The following is a 17,862-nucleotide window of genomic DNA, read 5'->3' on the forward strand; positions in this document are numbered from 1 at the left end:
GGAAAGCCAGTGAAGCAGCGGCAGCCCAGCGGGCGGCTCCGAGGCCCCGGCGGGCCCCGAGGCCCCGGCGGGCTCCGAGGCCCCGGCGGGCTCCTGATCGCTTGGTTCGGTGTCAGCTGAACTAGGAGTTGGTGGATTTCCTGAAGGGTTTATTCAAGCTTCATCTTGTGCCGTGAAGGTCTCAGACTGAACTCTTATTGGGCAACAGGTGGATTCAGTTTCACAGCAAACTGAGACCAGATAGACTGAGAAGCTACCAACCCCACGTCTGCATGTGCTGGACGTGCTGGACCTCTGGGACAGACAGTGCTCGGGGTTCACCGGAAGTTGAACCTCTCAACTTCTCTGACTTGACCTTTGCAACCCGCCAGTTTTGCCAGAAAGGAGTGAAGCAGGAAGAGCCGGGGCAGCTCCGGCAGCACCACCAGATGCCACAACAAAGGCGTGTGAGGTTTTATTCCACCTCTTTAAGCCTCTTAGTCCCTGTAAGTCTGGAGGCGACCTGCGGCTGCCGTTGGCTCTGCTCGCGCTGTGATGACTTAATCCTTCCGTGGAAAAGGTTCGCTGGTCTTGGCTGCCCCTGGTTTGTCACCCTGCCAGCCATGGATGAGCTTCTGTTGCCCAGCGGCGAGGAGGAAGCTCGATCCGAGCACAGTTCATATGTTCCGGGAGATGCCAGGAGGACGATGGGGGACCAAGTCAAGACTTTCCTCCAGGTGACAGTGAGCAGGGACCTCAGGAGGAAGATTCGAGATTTCTGTAAGAGGAACGGGCTGCTGACACTGTCAGTGATCGCCGTGCTCACTGGTTGCACGCTGGGCTTCATGCTGAGAGGGACCCAACTGTCCACACAGGTAGGACTCACCTGCAGACACCTCTCATTCACGGGAGGGGAAGAGGCGGCTGAGATTATCTTGTCAGAGTTCGATCCCAGCAGTTCATCGTTCTACCTCAGGTATTTTTCCCTCAAGGTCAAATCTTGTAACGTTCCTCTGAATTTCCTATTTTTGGAGAAGTACCCAAGGCAACAATTACGTTTCCTCTCCAACATCCAACAACACCATCAAGTTGTTTGTTTTCCATGTCGAGGCAGCAGACGCCAGCCTGCCGAGGCTAACGAGCTTAGCTTACGGAAGCACAAACGCAAGGTTGCTGTGCTTTCTAGTGATCCTCAGAAGCAGCCTAGCATCAACAGCAGTGTGTAGCATCAGCCTGCTAATGCTAGCTGGCTACCTCTTTACCTTGCCTGCAGGTTTAGAAATGAGGGTTTTACCGGTGATTTCAAAAAATATCAGTGTAAAAAGACCCTAAATTGTATTTGTGCACAACCCTCTTTCCTCCTGAGTTTCCTGGATGCAGAGGTTTCAGGGAGAGAGGTGACATGGATGCTCACTCAAATCCAACAGAGCTGTGGAAGCAGTTGGCAGGAAAGACCTGATGGACCTCGTGTCCATCGACTGTGTCAAGCAAGCATTGCTTAGCCCTCATTTTATTCCTCTCCTCAACAAATACGATAAAACGATAATGTTTCCAGTTGAAATTCTCCTCAAACATTGTCAGGCTTTTTGAACAAACTTTATTCGTACAATTAGTCATCTGTAAAATTCTGAATATTGCGGCCAATCATAAGTTTGTACTTTGAGGATGAAAGCTAGCATGCTAGGCTAAAAAGCTATGAGCAGAGGCTAAGAAGTCAAACTTGCTAACATTAGCTTTAATTCTGTTTGCTCATGCATCGAGGCTGCGCGCACACACAACTGGCCTGCATTGTTTTCCACGTCCATGTTCAGATGAATGAAGAGTGAGGAGACAACCTGCGATCGCCGTGGCGAACGCGCCACTTACAGGTGATGCTGGGAACCTGAAGCAAGAAAACGATCCTCAAAAGGATTCATGTGTGGAACACAACAATGAAATACCAGTATCTGCATTTAGATACGTGGATGTCAGCTGAAACTATTTTCATTCCTTCTTTGTGCAAATTCCACGTGATACATGCAAGCACGTAGGCGGGCTCTGACGCCGCAGATGATCAGGTTGCCGCCCAGCAGGGTGAGCGCTTCCTGACTCATCCACCTGATACACCCTCTGGAGCTCAGCAGCCTGGTCATTGGTCAGTGGTTCAGGTTAGCGACTCGGGATTTTACTTGCAAAACAACAGAACCAGAATTTTCCTGATGGTCTGTGAGGCTCAGGAACCGGCGTGTGAGGCTGGGGGCGATGACTCTGTCTCAGCGAGCACTGCTGCGCGTCACTGGCCGAGCTAGAGTCCGACGGTGGTTGGTGATTGGAGCCAAACAGTACTGTCAATCATCTTCATAATTAAAACAAAGGCCCGAGGGAATAATTAAGAATAAAATCAGCAGACTGACATGCAGGTGATGCTGGGAGGGCTTCTGTACTGAAAGACGACATCATCGCTGACTTCAAGCCTTCATATTGTATATACATACTGGCATGTGTGATGGTGGTGATGATGTCACGAGAACAACTCCACCAGGTGACACCATTAAAGCCACGACTGCTGCTCCATGGTATTTTCTGTCTAGACTCGGTTGCAGGGTCTCAACCTGGAGTTACGTGAAGCTTCCGTTTCTGGACCAACACCTTTTTCGTGCCTCCTGATGCCGTGGGTGGGGGTGTGCCTGAAAGGCCCGTTTAGGTTGGAGAGAAGGCGGAGTCTAGTAACCCTGCACACCCAATTTCTTGTTGATTTGGGTGCACAAAGGAAAAGTGCCGTTTTTCCAAATGCAATCAGATGTGTCTTTGTACACGAGGCCTCTGAGAGACAGACAGGACCAGGAAGGAGACAGGAGCAGACAGACAGACTGTTGAATTGACTTTACCCGCTTTGCAGCTGGTTTCATCACAGCGTCCTGACTGTCCTGAATGCATCGTTTGACCGTCCTGGTCAAAGTTCCCTTGGGTGACGGTGAACGAAGAACTGAATATTGTAGTCAGCAGATTTTGACACATTTAACAGTCAGTAGGAGGAGCTCAGTCCCGCTAACGTGCTGCATTCAAGCTCCAGCTTTCTGCTATTCAGCTGGCGCAGCCGCGGTGACAGCCCGGCAAAAGCATGCTGAGGTCACTTCCTGTTCAGCCCGAAACGTGCAACTTGAAGCACCAAGCAGCTGACGTGTGGAGGCAGTTAAACACGTCTCTGAATCTACATGAGCTTGTTTCCAGCTGAGTGGAATCGATCTCCCAAATTTGCTCTTTTATATCAAAATAAAGGGAATATAAAGTGTTTGAGGGGGCGGAGCCATCGTCACATCCAATCTGAGTCAAACTGACTCAAGTTTCTCTCTCCGTATTCATGCAATCTTGGATTTTAATCTGGGGAGTTTATTCTTAATTCTGTGACATTGTTTCATCACCTGCGTTTTGCGCCTGGGGAAATGGAACCTTTCAGACTTGGAAGCTGAGAAATGTGACGCTGATGTATCTGAGCCTGCAGACCGACTGTATTCAAAGAATTCGCTCTTTATGTTGAAATGTCGACTCAAGCATCAAGTCTTTAAGAGAATAAACAAATCCCTCAGGGATTCATAGCTGTTAGTTAAGTGTCTGTGGGCAGCGTCTCCCAGGACGGCCCGATGACCAAACAGAGCAGGAACAACTGGGACGCCGCTGGAGAGCTACAGGTCCTTCGGTGTGAAGCGTCTCTGCTACTCAGCAGCAGCGTCATATCATCCTCAAGCACTAATCACCTCAGACAGGTGTGGCTTCCCTGCTCCGACCGGTCAGGACGTCAGCTGGGATATTCAGAGACGGATAAATGCCGTTTAGACAGCAATAAAGCAGCCAGAGCCTGTGGTGAGTCCAGGAGATGGTGGGTCGGAGAGCAAAGGTCCCCTGGTGTCACGTCTAACAGGATGAAGCCGCTCATGTGGTCACGTGCTGCATTCATGGTGACAAGTTAGGAGTCAGCCATTTCCCCGTCTCTAACTAATGTTACTGGGGCAGCGTGGCTCAGTGGTAGAGAGGTCATCTGTTGCTGGTTCCATCCCCACTTCCCCTGGTGACCCGTCCAGGGTGAACCACGCCTCTCACCCAATATCACCTGGGATAGGCTCCACCCCCCACCACCCTTAACAGATAAGAGGTATAGAAAATGGATGGATGGGTGATGGATGGATGATGAATGGATGGATGGATGATGAATGGATGGATGGATGATGGATGGATGGATGGATGGATGGATGATGAATGGATGGATGATGAATGAATGGATGGATGATGGATGGATGGATGAATGGATGGATGATGAATGGATGGATGGATGGATGATGAATGAATGGATGGATGATGGATGGATGGATGGATGGATGATGGATGGATGGATGGATGGATGATGAATGAATGGATGGATGATGAATGAATGGATGGATGATGGATGGATGAATGAATGGATGGATGATGGATGGATGGATGAATGGATGGATGATGAATGGATGGATGGATGGATGGATGATGAATGGATGGATGGATGGATGGATGGATGGATGATGAATGGATGGATGGATGATGAATGAATGGATGGATGATGGATGGATGGATGAATGGATGGATGATGAATGGATGGATGGATGATGGATGGATGGATGGATGGATGGATGGATGAATGGATGGATGATGAATGGATGGATGGATGGATGATGAATGAATGGATGATGAATGGATGGATGGATGGATGGATGGATGGATGATGAATGGATGGATGGATGGATGGATGATGAATGGATGGATGGATGGATGGATGATGAATGGATGGACGTTTACACTGGCAGAAGAAGCAGGATCTCATTTGGTTAATTAGTCCATTAGGACTAAAAACTCCTTTTCCCATGAGCCCCAGTGAGGGAGGGAGTGAGAAGAATCAGAACATAGACAAAGGTGGACATCCAGGTGAAAACAACACAATCTGAAGGGTTTTAACAGGCACTCATGCTTTTACTTTGAAAATCTGAGCTCTTGTTTGTGCCTGCAGGCCAAGATCTACTTCTCATTTCCCGGAGAGCTGCTGATGAGGATGCTGAAGATGCTCATCCTTCCTCTCATCACATCCAGGTAGCTTTCTCACCTGCTCCACAGCCACAGCCACACCCACACCATATGCTGCTGTAGCTCCGCCCACTTTCTGTTGCTTGTTGTTATTGTCATGTTATCACTGCCGCTCAGGCACGCTCAGGCTCTAGAGGGTGAGTTGATGTCCCCGTGATTTTAAGTATTCCGCTTTATTTTATTTGGTTTTATCAAAGATTTTTGCTTGACCATGGGTTCTCAAAGTAGAGTCTGGGACCCGTAGGGGTCCTTAAGGGTCTCCTGCAGGTCGTCAGCCAAATGGGAAAAGTTTAGAGTTTCACAAGCGCTCAAACACATGATGTTTTAAAATATTAACAAGAAAATAAATATATAGACCAACAGGGTGGAGCAGTGGTCCTCACTGTGGCCCCCAGCAAGAAGGTTGTGGGTGGAGCCCCGGCTGCAGCACGGGGTCTTTCTGGGTGAGTCTGCCTGTTCTCCCTGTTCCTGCTGGGTTCTCTCCAGTATGCTCCAGCGTCTTGAGGGTCCTGAGCATTTTGAGTGTCTTGAGCGTTTCAAGCGTCTCAAGTGTCTCAAGCATCTGAATTGTCCGAGTGTCTCGGGCGTCTTGAGCTTCTCTTGCTGGTGTGATGAATCCTGTGTGGCAGCTCTGAGATCACGGCTGTAAATCTCTTCCAGCTTGATGTCGGGCCTGTCGTCGATGGAGTCAAAGGCGTGCTGTCGGATGGGCGTTCTGACTGTCACTTACTACCTGTGGACCACCTTCATCGCTGTGGTGGTTGGCATCATGCTCGTCATCATCATCAAGCCTGGCGTGGGGACGGAGATGGAGAGCAACCGGCTGGGCGGCGGGCCCGTCATGACGTCAGCTGATGCCCTGCTCGACCTTATCAGGTGAGGTCAAAGGTCAGCTAGTTGGCTAAAGGTGCAAGTTTTAGGGATCAAACAAGACAAGTCACTGTGACTCAGCTGCTGTGGCAGCGAGATGCAGACATGTTGGAGTGGTTCCTTTCACACAGATGCCAAAATGGTACTGGCACAACTTCAGAGGTACCGTGTTCTGGCATGGCAGTAGCGTGGTGGAGGATGAACTCCCCATTAAGGTTTCGGTACCAGCCCAGAGTTGGGCCCAGATTGATGGTCTGGAACCAAATGAGCCACGGGGGGGTTGAAAGCAGGGGAGCGCCCATCAAGTCGTGTAAATATACAGCACCTGGTGGCGCTAACTTAGCTACTTGCAACAAGCTAGCAACACTCGCATTTGACCTCCAGGATCTTGAATCTGGAAGCAGCTCTGATGAACCAGTGATCATCGTCATCATCACCATAAATCCTTGCTACTTGCACTGCGCATGATGATTCTTCGTATGAAACTGATCCAGGATCAGGTCTGACACAAAAAATCGGATTGTTACTTTTACTGTGGACATGAGAAAATGTTGATGGTCGTTGGTTCAGTCACGGCGTCGCTGGTTAAGAGATGTGAGGAGATGGCGGCGTGAAGGCGCTCCGCTGGTCAGCCAATCATGTGCCTCCATCAGTTCCTTTTCAGACTGAGCCACTGAACAATTAAGCAGCCAGCAAACAGAACTGGTTCTACTGAACAGGAGTGACAACCACCTGGATAACGGTCTGGCTGTGGGTGGAGCTTAAGTCCCCAGTTGAGTTTTCATTTTCTGGCCTGTTGCTGGCGTTGAACACGTCACTGTTGACTTTGGAATGGGAGCATCACTTAGATCAACAAAACGTAGAAACACAATAATCCACTTAGCCAAGCGGCCTGATCGGGGTATTTTTAGTAATCCTGCAGGGATGAGTGACCGATTAGTCAGCTGCGAAGGGATGCAGGATCTCTGCCGCGGCACGTTGGCAGACTGCAGTCTCGTGCAGCTCAGAGGCCACGCCCCCCACGGAGGAGCCACATGAGCAAGTCAAAGGCATCATCTGGTTGACCTCTGACCCACTGTTGATCCACAATTTCCCTCCTGATTCATCTGTGTCACCCAATGTGACATCACGGCCCGCCAACATGCTGGTGGTGACGCCAACATCAATTCAACCAGCAAATAAACGGAAATGCTTCAAATGGCAGCAAAGACAAGCTTTTGCTGAAGAGAACATTCACACAAAATGTAATTAATGTTCTGCAGGACGACTGCTGACGTGGCTGTCACCATCACGTCGTCTGTCCCTCAACGTTCTGCATCGGGTCAGAACCGCTGCACAGATGAACGCCAGTCATGTGATCTCTGCTTGTGTTGGTATGGAAAGAAATGGTGTCAATAATGACAAGCAACGTGACACAACGACTACGACAGCGGAGCGATGAGGCCTGAGCACCAGGTTCCCTGTGTCCTCTACGATCTCCGTGTTCCCTCAAGTTGTGTTTTCTGTGTGTGGTTGTTATCTTGAATGTGTGCTTGGTTCCTGTTTCCAGAATCGGACCACAGACGAGGTTCTCTTATGCATTTGTCCCGAAAATCTGTTGACGTTCTTCCTTGAATCAGGTTCCATCAGCTGATGTTTGGAACATCTGGTGTTTGTTTTTACCTTTGTCTTCTTCCCCCGTAGGAACATGGTTCCCTCCAACCTAATCGAAGCCACATTTCAGCAGGTAACCACACACACACACACGCGCGCGCAAACACACAGACACACAGACACACACACAATCGCACACATTCACACACACACACACACACACAGACACACTCGCACACACGCACACGCTCACACACATATGCACACACTCAATCACACTCATACACATACACACACACTCACACACATATACGCACACACACGCGCGATCACACACACTCGTACACACTCACACACATATACGCACACACACACAGACACACTCACACACATACACACACTCACACACACTCACACACACACACATACACACACTCACACACGCACACTCTCACACACACACACACTCACACTCATACACATACACACACTCACACACGCACACTCTCACACACACACTCACACACACAGACACACTCACACACGCACACACTCACAGACACACTCACACTCATACACACACACATGCACACTCTCACACACACACATACACACACACTCACACACAGACACACACTCACACACAGACACACACACACTCACACACACACAGACACACTCACACACACACACACTCACACACACACACTCACACACACAGAGACACACACACACAGACACACTCACACACACACACAGACACACTCACACACAGACACACACACACACACACTCACACAGACACACACACACACAGACACACTCACACACACACAGACACACTCACACACAGACACACTCACACACACAAACACACACACACTCACACAGACACACACACACAGACACACTCACACACACACAGACACACTCACACACAGACACACTCACACAGACACACACACTCACACACACACAGACACACACACACAGACACACACACACAGACACACTCACACACAGACACACACTCACACACACAGACACACACACACACAGACACACTCACACACACACACACACAGACACACACACTCACACAGACAGACACACACACACACAGACACACTCACACACACAGACACACTCACACACAGACACACTCACACAGACACACACACTCACACACACACAGACACACTCACACACAGACACACTCACACACAGACACACTCACACAGACACACACTCACACACACAGACACACACACACAGACACACACACACAGACACACTCACACACACACACAGACACACACACTCACACACACACAGACACACACACACAGACACACTCACACACACACACACACAGACACACTCACACACAGACACACACACACTCACACAGACACACACACACACAGACACACTCACACACACACAGACACACTCACACACAGACACACTCACACAGACACACACACTCACACACACACAGACACACACACACAGACACACTCACACACAGACACACTCACACAGACACACACACACTCACACACACAGACACACACACACACACAGACACACTCACACACAGACACACTCACACACACACACTCACACACACACACCTGAGTTTGAGTAAACTTCCTGATGTTTGTTCCAACTGTCTTGTGCTTCCTCAGTACAAAACAGACCTGATTCCCATCCTCAAAGTTCCGACCAGAACCATCCAGCCCAACTTCGTCTATGTGGTCCCAGACGAGAGCGACCCCAAAGGTAGGACGGTGTACCTGGAGCTGACGCCAGCGCCGGAGGTCCTGTACAAGACAAGTCCTGGCACCAGCCAGCAGATGAATGTCCTCGGCATTGTCATCTTCTCCGCCACTATGGGTGAGCAGGACTGTGTTGTCATGGTAACTGCGAATATTCCAGGATTGGGTGTCTATGGCCCAGGGTTCTGCATGTTTGGACCAGCCAGAGGAGGCGTGATGAGTAGAAATCTCCATCGTATCCAGCGAAACTTTTGTCTTGTGGATCTGGGAGGAAACCTTCATCTGTAACAACTACGAGGAAAATACATCCAGAGTACATACTGGAAGTAGAAGTACTGCATTGCAGTAGTGTGCTTCCACACACCGGAGTCTGTCGCCCCAACCTTTGACCTTGCTCTCATCTGTTAATGTCACGTACGTGTGTGTGTGTGTGTGTGTGTGTGTGTGTTGACAATCATGTTGCTGCAGTAAACACACACCGATGTGTCTGCAGGTCTGTTGCTGGGCAGGATGGGAGAGCGAGGAGCGCCACTGATCAACGTCTGTCAGTGTATCAATGAGTGTGTAATGAAGATCATCAATGCCGCCGTTTGGTGAGTGTGACACTGGTTTACATTCATCAGCACTGCCGCTGTGCTGTCGCCATCATGTCCTCTGCTCTGACCACGGTATGCTGTTGAACTCTGATGTAGGCGGTAGTGATGTCATGTGGGCGTGTTAACAGGAACATGGGATCCTCTGGTCTCCTTAGTAGTGGGATTATTGACATTTTCCGCTGGTTGCTCTGGTTTGACCACATGACGCATGAGGTCAGTTGACCTTTGACCTTCTGTGACTCAATGTTACAACAACACTCTGGTCAAACTGTCTCACCATCGATTCTGAAACATCTGTGGGAACATTGTACCTGATGACCCATTAGATGCTGAAAACATGCTGGTGGTGACATCACTCTGACTCCGCCCAGCTGCAGCTCACGAGCAGATTAGCGAGGGCAGTGCTGCCTGGACTGAAGCTGGAAGAGCGTTTATGTTTATCCTATTATGCTAACCATGTAACGGGTTGGGCGCCACCGTAGTAACCAAACATTAGCAGCTCTGAGGCGGTGTCTGTCTGATCTGGTTGAATCTCTCGGCTGTTGCCTAGCTGGTGGACGATTAGCATTAATCTACCAACAAACACATTTGGGTCTGTGTGGTGGTGAATGAGCCAACATCAACAGCGACGTGTCCTTGCCTCTCAGGTACTTCCCATTCGGGATCATCTTCCTGGTTGCAGGGAAGATCCTGGACATGCAGGACCCCAGCACACTGGGGAGGAAGCTGGGCTGGTATGGCGTCACTGTGCTCGCCGGCCTGTTTGTCCACGGACTGGTCCTCCTCCCTCTCTTCTACTTCCTCCTCACTAGGAAGAACCCCTTCACCTACATTCGTGGGCTACTGCAGGCAATGGTGATCGCACTGGCGACCTCCTCCAGGTGAGTCCGGCTCTCCACCTCACGGAGGCCCTGGGTCTGTTCAGGATCTCATGCTCAGTCCCTCCTCAGCTCAGCCACGCTGCCCATCACGATGAAGTGCTTGTTGGAGAACTGCAATGTGGACCGGCAGATCGCCCGCTTTGTCCTGCCTGTGGGTGCCACCATCAACATGGACGGGACCGCACTCTATGAGGCCGTGGCAGCCATCTTTATCGCTCAGGTCAACGACTACGAGCTGGACTTTGGCCAGTTGGTCACCATCAGGTGAGATGCTCAGAGGCAGTGACATCTTTCATCAGAGAACTGGCGGTACACGGACTGGTGGGGCACCTGGATCTTGGACCACTTTCATTCAGTCTGAGGAAATATGAAGATAATGATTGGAGATGAATTTGTGTCAGATGTGTGTGAAAGGGTTAAGTCAGAGTAGAAACACCATCCTGAGGGTCTGGATCAGCTTTGCTGGTGTTTGGACCATGAATATTTTAACGACTGGTTCAGACCAGGTGTGGTGCTGCGGGTGCATCTAACCTCCCTGGCCCCGCCCACTTGTCCAGCTGCCCATCCTACGTGGCTGGCATCTGCTTCCTTTTGTTGTTTTTGAAATATTTGATGATGTTTTTCCACCTGCGGTCTGATGTGTTTTGGCATGGCAGCATCACGGCTACGGCAGCCAGCATTGGCGCAGCCGGTATTCCCCAGGCCGGCCTGGTCACCATGGTGATTGTACTGACATCAGTGGGTCTGCCGCCAGATGACATCACACTCATTGTGGCCATTGACTGGATTCTGTAAGTTCAGATGCTCTTGTATATGTTTGAATCATGGCGATTATCGATGGCGGCATGTGAAACCTGAAATCCTCTGGATTCTTCTGCTGCCAGATGTTTATACTTCGGTAGAAAAAGGCTGAATATGAAGAGAACACAAAGCAGTGACGTGTCTACTTCTTCCATCTCTGCAGCGACAGGTTTCGGACCATGATCAATGTCCTGGGCGATGCCTTGGCGGCAGGAATCATTGCTCATCTCTGTCGCAAGGATTTCCCCCTCAGTGAGACGGGAAAGGTAACACCAGCGCTCAGTCCCAAACTTCGGTCCCATCCATGCAGTTGCAGGTGTCAGACTGATGATGTGATGATGTGTCTGATGTGATTCTCGTAGAACCAGGAACCTCCCAGTACACTGTCACTCTTCAAGTGTCATTGCTTGATTGTTTGCCCCTCAAATATTTTCTTACAGGACAGAGGAGGAAAATACTTCTCCTATTCATGCATATCTGTTTGGCTCTTTGATCCAAGGTCGTTTTATCCAGAGCAGACCTAAAGTGAGCCGACCTGCCATGTAAGGAAAGCCTGAGGTCGCCTCACAGGTGTTCTACACCTGCAGCATCAGAGTTTAGGGATACTGGTTGGTGTGATCCCAAAGCTGCTGGACAACTGGAGTCCCTGCCACCAGTGTCAAAGACAGCAGGGTGTCATCGAGCTGAGTCTTGATGTCTCTCCTCTGGCTGTGTGAAACTGTCAACTAACCACCTGCCTCCTGTGTTTGTGTCCCGTCCAGCCCGTCCCGTCCTACGGCACGCAGACTCCTCACAACAACTCCCACAGTGTCAACGTGCCAATGACAGAGATACACACACACAAAGATTGCATGTTCGAGGTGATGGGCGACTCGATGGGCGAGAGGCACGCACACACCGTCTACTACAACATCTGTCAGGTGTGACGGGACGCAGCCCACATGCTGCCTATGTTCCAACCCAGAGAGCTTTTAAATCTCGCTGTGCCATCTGAACCAGAGTGAAGCAGAAGCAGGCTGGTGGAGGAAAAATGGCAGCAACAGACCCTCAGTCGACTTTGCCAACACTGAACTGGAGCTTCATTCTTTGCTCTCTGAGACTGACAGGAAGCTGCTAAATGCTAACTTGTTAGCTAACCAGTGATGAGGTCCAACTGAGGTCTGCTCTGCTGTTCTGGGTCTGTAAGGAGCAGTGAATTGAGGGAACTGGATATTGAAGCCCATTTCACTTCTCATCCCTTTCAGTCCTGAGAGATGTGGGGGGAGCGCCAGGAAATCCCTGACACCTGTAGCAGGAGGCCTGGTGGTTGTGGCTCCCAGGATGGGGTGAAAGGTCAGCATCATACACAGGGGATGGTGTCTTTGCTCCAGATGCTCCCTTCACTTTGACGTCGTTCACTCTTCCTTCAAGCCATAAATCTTCCTTGTCTCACGTGTGCCGTGTTGTCCTCATGGAGGCGTCACTTAGAAGCACCTCACAGAGGCTACATACCTGGAGGTCCCTCCGGTCTTAGAACCAAGGACGAGAGACAAAACACCTTCACATATGCACAAGGTTCCTCAGATCGAACCGCAGCAGATGAACCTGGCAGCATCAATTTGCTGTCAAAAAGGAGGTGCCTGATTTGCACTAGAGGATTATGGGTACATGGCATTCTCCAGGGAGCATCTGATCCACCTGCTACTTCGTGGTGTGATGTCATAGATATCTCTGCTCAAACCAACTTTGATAGCTGTGCTTGTTGACTGTCCAGCTTGGAGACTCTCAGTATCAGAACCACTGCCCTGGAACTTGTGACTCTATCAGACAAGGCAACATGGGGCAGTTCCTAACGGTGCTGGAGACACATCAACAACTTCAAGCACAACCTGGCTGGCGCAGCTGGACCAGAGGTGGAACCACATCTGGGATGGGCTGGGCTGGGTTGGTTCCTGCTCCCGATGGTTCTTGGGGGTTCACCTCTGGCCTCATACAGCCTGGTGTCTTATCTGGTCATCATGGTAACGTTGACTCGCCACCCAGCCTTTGTGTCCAGAACATGTAGCAAAGACAGGAAAGTCCTGGTAGGAGGAAGTGAAATATGACTCAGGTTCAGGAAGTTGATGCCACCAAAGACGAACATCTGCCTGCAGATATTTGTCTTTCATGGAGATTTTATATTCAGTTGAACTGAGTATTTGATTGGCTGGTTCTCTCTGCAGGTTACAGGTCTATCTGTCCACCCCAACGGCAGAATGAATCCAAGTGCTCTTCATCAAGAGGACTGGACTCTTCCTCTGTCTCGTTTGTATCGGTCGGCATGCTGGCATGCGTTTTTACTGGCTTCATGTGAAGCCCCTGTGCATTATATACCTCTGTTGTTGTTTTTTCTTGAATGTTTCAAAGTTAACAAACCAGGAATCCTACCAATGTCCGTTGCAGCTAAGACAAACAGGTTTCAGTTCATCTCCTGATGAGATTCACTTCCATGTGTTCAGGCCAAATGTGAAGCCAATGTTCTCCTTCACTGGTGGGACTGTTTGGCACAGGCAACAGCCTGCCTGGCCCGTCAGGGCTGACTGCTACTTAGACACACCACTCCCCTCTGACAGACAAAATGTCTCCAGGAACTACAAAGTTTTTAGGTCTGATAACAAACAACCAAATATGTTTGTTTAATTGAGAGAAACTGGGTTCAATCCAGTCACCATAAGTTTGACCTTAAACTGACTTTGTATGTAATCTATAATGCTAATTCTTAATGCAACACAAAACAAGACTGTTCACCTTAAAACTACAGTATGTCATCAGGAGATCTGGTGTTAATCTGCCTAGTTACAGTGTACAACACAATTGAATCATTTGAAGTTGTTTACTGATGCCGGTGTCTGTGATAATATGTACAGAGGGCGACCAGCGTTGAGTACGGTGGCGTCATAGACGGGGGTGTTCACCTGCTCTTGCCTCAGGGACCACCACACCCACCGTTAACGTTAGCTACCGTTAACTAACAGCATAGCAGGACTGTGCCACTCTTCAGATACAAACTGTTACAGTTAAAAATGCATAAAACCATTTTGATTGGCAAAATCAGGCAGTAGGTGTCTGTAGATGCTGTTCAGAAATCATTTTAGACACAAATCTACATTATTGCCTGCGCATGACACGTTACAAAGCAGAGAGACGGGAGGGACGCCGTAACCCCAACAGTCACCTTGTCTCTTCATGCATTCTTCCATCAATGGAATTATTAACAAACAAGAACAAATACATCATCAAATGTTATGAGGAAAGGAATGAAACCACATCACCTGTAATGCTTTCACGGACCACCAGGGAGGCGAGAACATTCAGTTGAGAAATTCAGAAACTCAGGGTGAATAAAAGTTAAGAGGTTTGTAGAATAAGAGGTGACGCCATTGATCAGGCTTTTTAAGCTCATTAATCATGGTTTTCTCTTTGGTAAAGTGCCCCTTGACTTTCTCTGTGTGTTTCAGTTGAAGTACCTTTTAGTTTTTTTATGTCAGTTTAATCTTAGTTCTGCCTTAATTTGACAGTTATTTCTCCTTTTAATCCAGCAAACCTCCATGTTCTTCTGCCAACGCACTAACTGCAGCATTTTTCAACTGTTACCAAATGATATTCCTCAAACTGCGTCAACATCATTGTGTTGCTTTTTATATGAAATATGTTTTTGGACTGTATACAATTTATTTGTATTTATATTTGAAAATAAATACTGTGTTAATATACTTTTTAATTCAATCCTGAGATACTTAATACTGGATTTATGTTTGTGTGTTCTGTAACCAGGAAGCTGCCCAGTACTACCAGTCTGATCCACTGGGCTCCACTGGAGCGGTCAGGGTTAAGGGTTTTGCTCAAGGGCACCTCAGTAGCGACGATGAGGGCGGAGTTAGTGCTGCTTCTCCACTTTCCCCACACAAAATTTATCCTGCCAATGCTGGGGATTGAACCAGTGACCCTCTGCTCACAAGTTTGCTTCTTTAACCTTTAGATTCCAGCTTTGGAAGTCTGATCCAGTTGGTGACCTTCACTTTGTTTAGAAGCCCTCCAACTACTAGTTGAGACAATCTGCTTAAAAAAGGGCACACTTCTACGATTCTGACTTCTTTCTTATTTTCCACTCAAATAAAAACAAAATCACCAACCTTCCAACTAGTAAAATGAAGAGAGTCAAGTCAGGTTTACTTGTGTGGCACCAAACCCCAACCGAAGTTCTCTCTTGACTCTTTCCAAGTAGAGCAGGTCCAGGATCAGTGGGGACGGAGAGAGAGCAGGAGAGCCAGACAGAGACAAAGACAGAATGGAGGAAGACAGAGAGACAGAAGGAAAGAGAGGGGCAGAGACAAAGACAGAGAATGGAGGAAGACAGAGACACAGAAGGAGAGAGAGGGACAGAGATAAAGAGAGAGAGAAAGGAGGAGGGACTGATGGACAGAGACAAAGACAGAGAATGGAGGAAGACAGAGACACAGAAGGAAAGAGAGGGACAGAGATAAAGAGAGAGAGAAAGGAGGAGAGACTGATGGACAGACGGGGACGTGAGCAGGTGGAGCTACGGGTGGCAGCTGGAGCCTCTTCAGGTCTGGAGCCTCCTCCAGCAGCACCAGGATCTGGGATGAGGGGAGAAGAAGAGGAGTTGGTAACACGTCTGAGGACAGGAGGAGGAGAGAGAAGCCCAGTGCATCATGGGAGATCCCAGCAGTCTGAGCCTATAGCAGCAGATCTAAGGGCCAGCCTAAGCAGTCCTGACTATAAGCCTGATCAACAAGGAGGTCTTAAGTCTGCTCTTAAACATAGAGAGGGGGTCTGCAGGGGTTCCACAGGAGGGGAGCCTGGTAGCTGAAGGCTCTGGCTCCATTCTACTGTTAGAACTCTAGGAACCAGCAGGAACCCTGCATCCTGGGAGTGAAGGGTTCTAGCTGGATCATAGGGGACTAGGAGCTCTGTCAGGGATGAAGGAGCCTGACTGTTGAGGACTTTGATGGTAGAAGAAGAATTTTAAATTCTGTTCTGAATCTGACAGGGAGCCATGCAGAGAAGCAGTCCAGGAGAGACCTGGTCTCTGCTACCAGTTCTAGTCAGGGGGGCAGCAGCGTTCTGGACCAGCTGGAGAGTCTTTAGGGACTTGTTAGTCCAGCCTGGGAGGAGGGATGTGCAGTAATCCAGCCTGGAAGTGACAAAAGCAGGGACTAGTTTTTCTGCGTCTTCTTGAGCCAGGATGTGTCTGATCTTAGCGATGTTACGTAGATGGAAGAAGGCGTCCCGGAGGTTTGTTGAATGTGGGAGTTAAAGGTGATGGGATCTCAGCTCGACTCTCATAGAGGTGGTAGATGTTGTTCAAGGAGCAGGATCCTGTGGTTTGAGGGTCTGGTGGTGTGGCCCAGGTTCTCTCCAGGGGTTCACCTGGACTTTTATCTGTACCATTAAATTACTTGACAACAATTGAAGCTCCGGCAGCCCGGTGGAGCAGCGGTCCTCCCTGTGTGTGGGTGGAGCCCCGGCGAGAGCACAGGGTCTTTCTGGGTGGAGTCTGCATGTTCTCCCTGTGCCAGCATGGGTTCTCTCCGGTACTCCTGCTTCCATCCCGGATGGATGGATTGATTGAAGCCCCTGCCAGCAACCGTCTCATACGTGTTGTTACATTTCAGCTGCTACTGAATCAACTGACAGCGTTATTGATGCTAAGCTAGGCTAACCACGTCCTGATGTTGAAGGAGGAATTATTGCCTCTCCTTGTGCCCAGGATGGTTGTACCTCAGTGGAGAGGTTAACAAAACACTCATCAGCTTCTCTTGTCCAGTAACATTTATTTTGGCATACAGAGAATAGATGCTGAGTCAGCGCTGTGACTTCAGTCCAACCGCCTCAAGGCTGGAATGGAAGAGGCCCCGATTTCTGGGTCACACAGTCTTTTCCACTCTCTTGGCTTCACCTGCGCAGGGGGAGCGCATCCTTGTCGTGTATCAGTATCTTTCCAGATGTGTAGCCAAATCGGCTCTAAGTGGTTCAGAGCAGGTGAGTGAGGGAGTGTGGCGCCTTCTAATCTGACGTGCAAGCTGCAGCAAACAATAAATGCTACATTAAAAATGTGGCAAAGCGTGACAGGAGCTCTTCCTGTTCATGTAATCATGAGAATGCATTCAGAATTTTCCAACACGACTACAAGTGTAAGGAGAACAATGTGACCCTGTCGTATGTGTCGGAGTAATGGAGTGTTGATGCACTCTGCTTCACGACACTGTTGCTGTTTATTCAAGCAGGGCGTTA

General features: G+C 49.2%; 1 protein-coding gene across 2 annotated transcripts; it reads left to right on the top strand.

Annotated features, from left to right (window-relative positions):
• Positions 1 to 40: 40 nt before the first annotated feature.
• Positions 41 to 15,311, top strand: slc1a8a (solute carrier family 1 member 8a). Of its 2 annotated transcripts, none has more exons than XM_086225564.1 (11): positions 41 to 854; positions 4,994 to 5,073; positions 5,728 to 5,943; positions 7,621 to 7,663; positions 9,222 to 9,429; positions 9,805 to 9,904; positions 10,555 to 10,788; positions 10,858 to 11,052; positions 11,445 to 11,579; positions 11,753 to 11,855; positions 12,089 to 12,498. In XM_086225564.1, exons 1-11 carry the CDS (start codon positions 273 to 275, stop codon positions 12,116 to 12,118), a joined length of 1,926 nt encoding a protein of 641 aa, XP_086081690.1. In that variant the 5' UTR covers positions 41 to 272; the 3' UTR covers positions 12,119 to 12,498. The 2 variants fall into 2 exon arrangements, with proteins under 2 accessions (XP_086081690.1, XP_086081689.1); XM_086225563.1 differs by having other exon boundaries at positions 45 to 854; positions 12,351 to 15,311.
• Positions 15,312 to 17,862: the final 2,551 nt, after the last annotated feature.

Source organism: Aulostomus chinensis, chromosome 14 (genome assembly GCF_037954235.1).
Source record: "Aulostomus chinensis isolate RoL2024-O1b breed Wild chromosome 14, RoL_Achi_v1.0, whole genome shotgun sequence".
Lineage (NCBI taxonomy): Eukaryota > Metazoa > Chordata > Actinopteri > Syngnathiformes > Aulostomidae > Aulostomus > Aulostomus chinensis.

Bases quoted from the DNA above. Each gene is read 5' to 3' on its own strand.
- slc1a8a (XM_086225563.1), top strand. From the start codon at position 273: ATGTGCTGGACGTGCTGGACCTCTGGGACAGACAGTGCTCGGGGTTCA. The intron at 9,905-10,554 runs GTGAGTGTGACA...CTTGCCTCTCAG, and splicing joins ATCATCAATGCCGCCGTTTG to GTACTTCCCATTCGGGATCA. The intron at 11,856-12,350 runs GTAACACCAGCG...TGTCCCGTCCAG, and splicing joins CCCTCAGTGAGACGGGAAAG to CCCGTCCCGTCCTACGGCAC.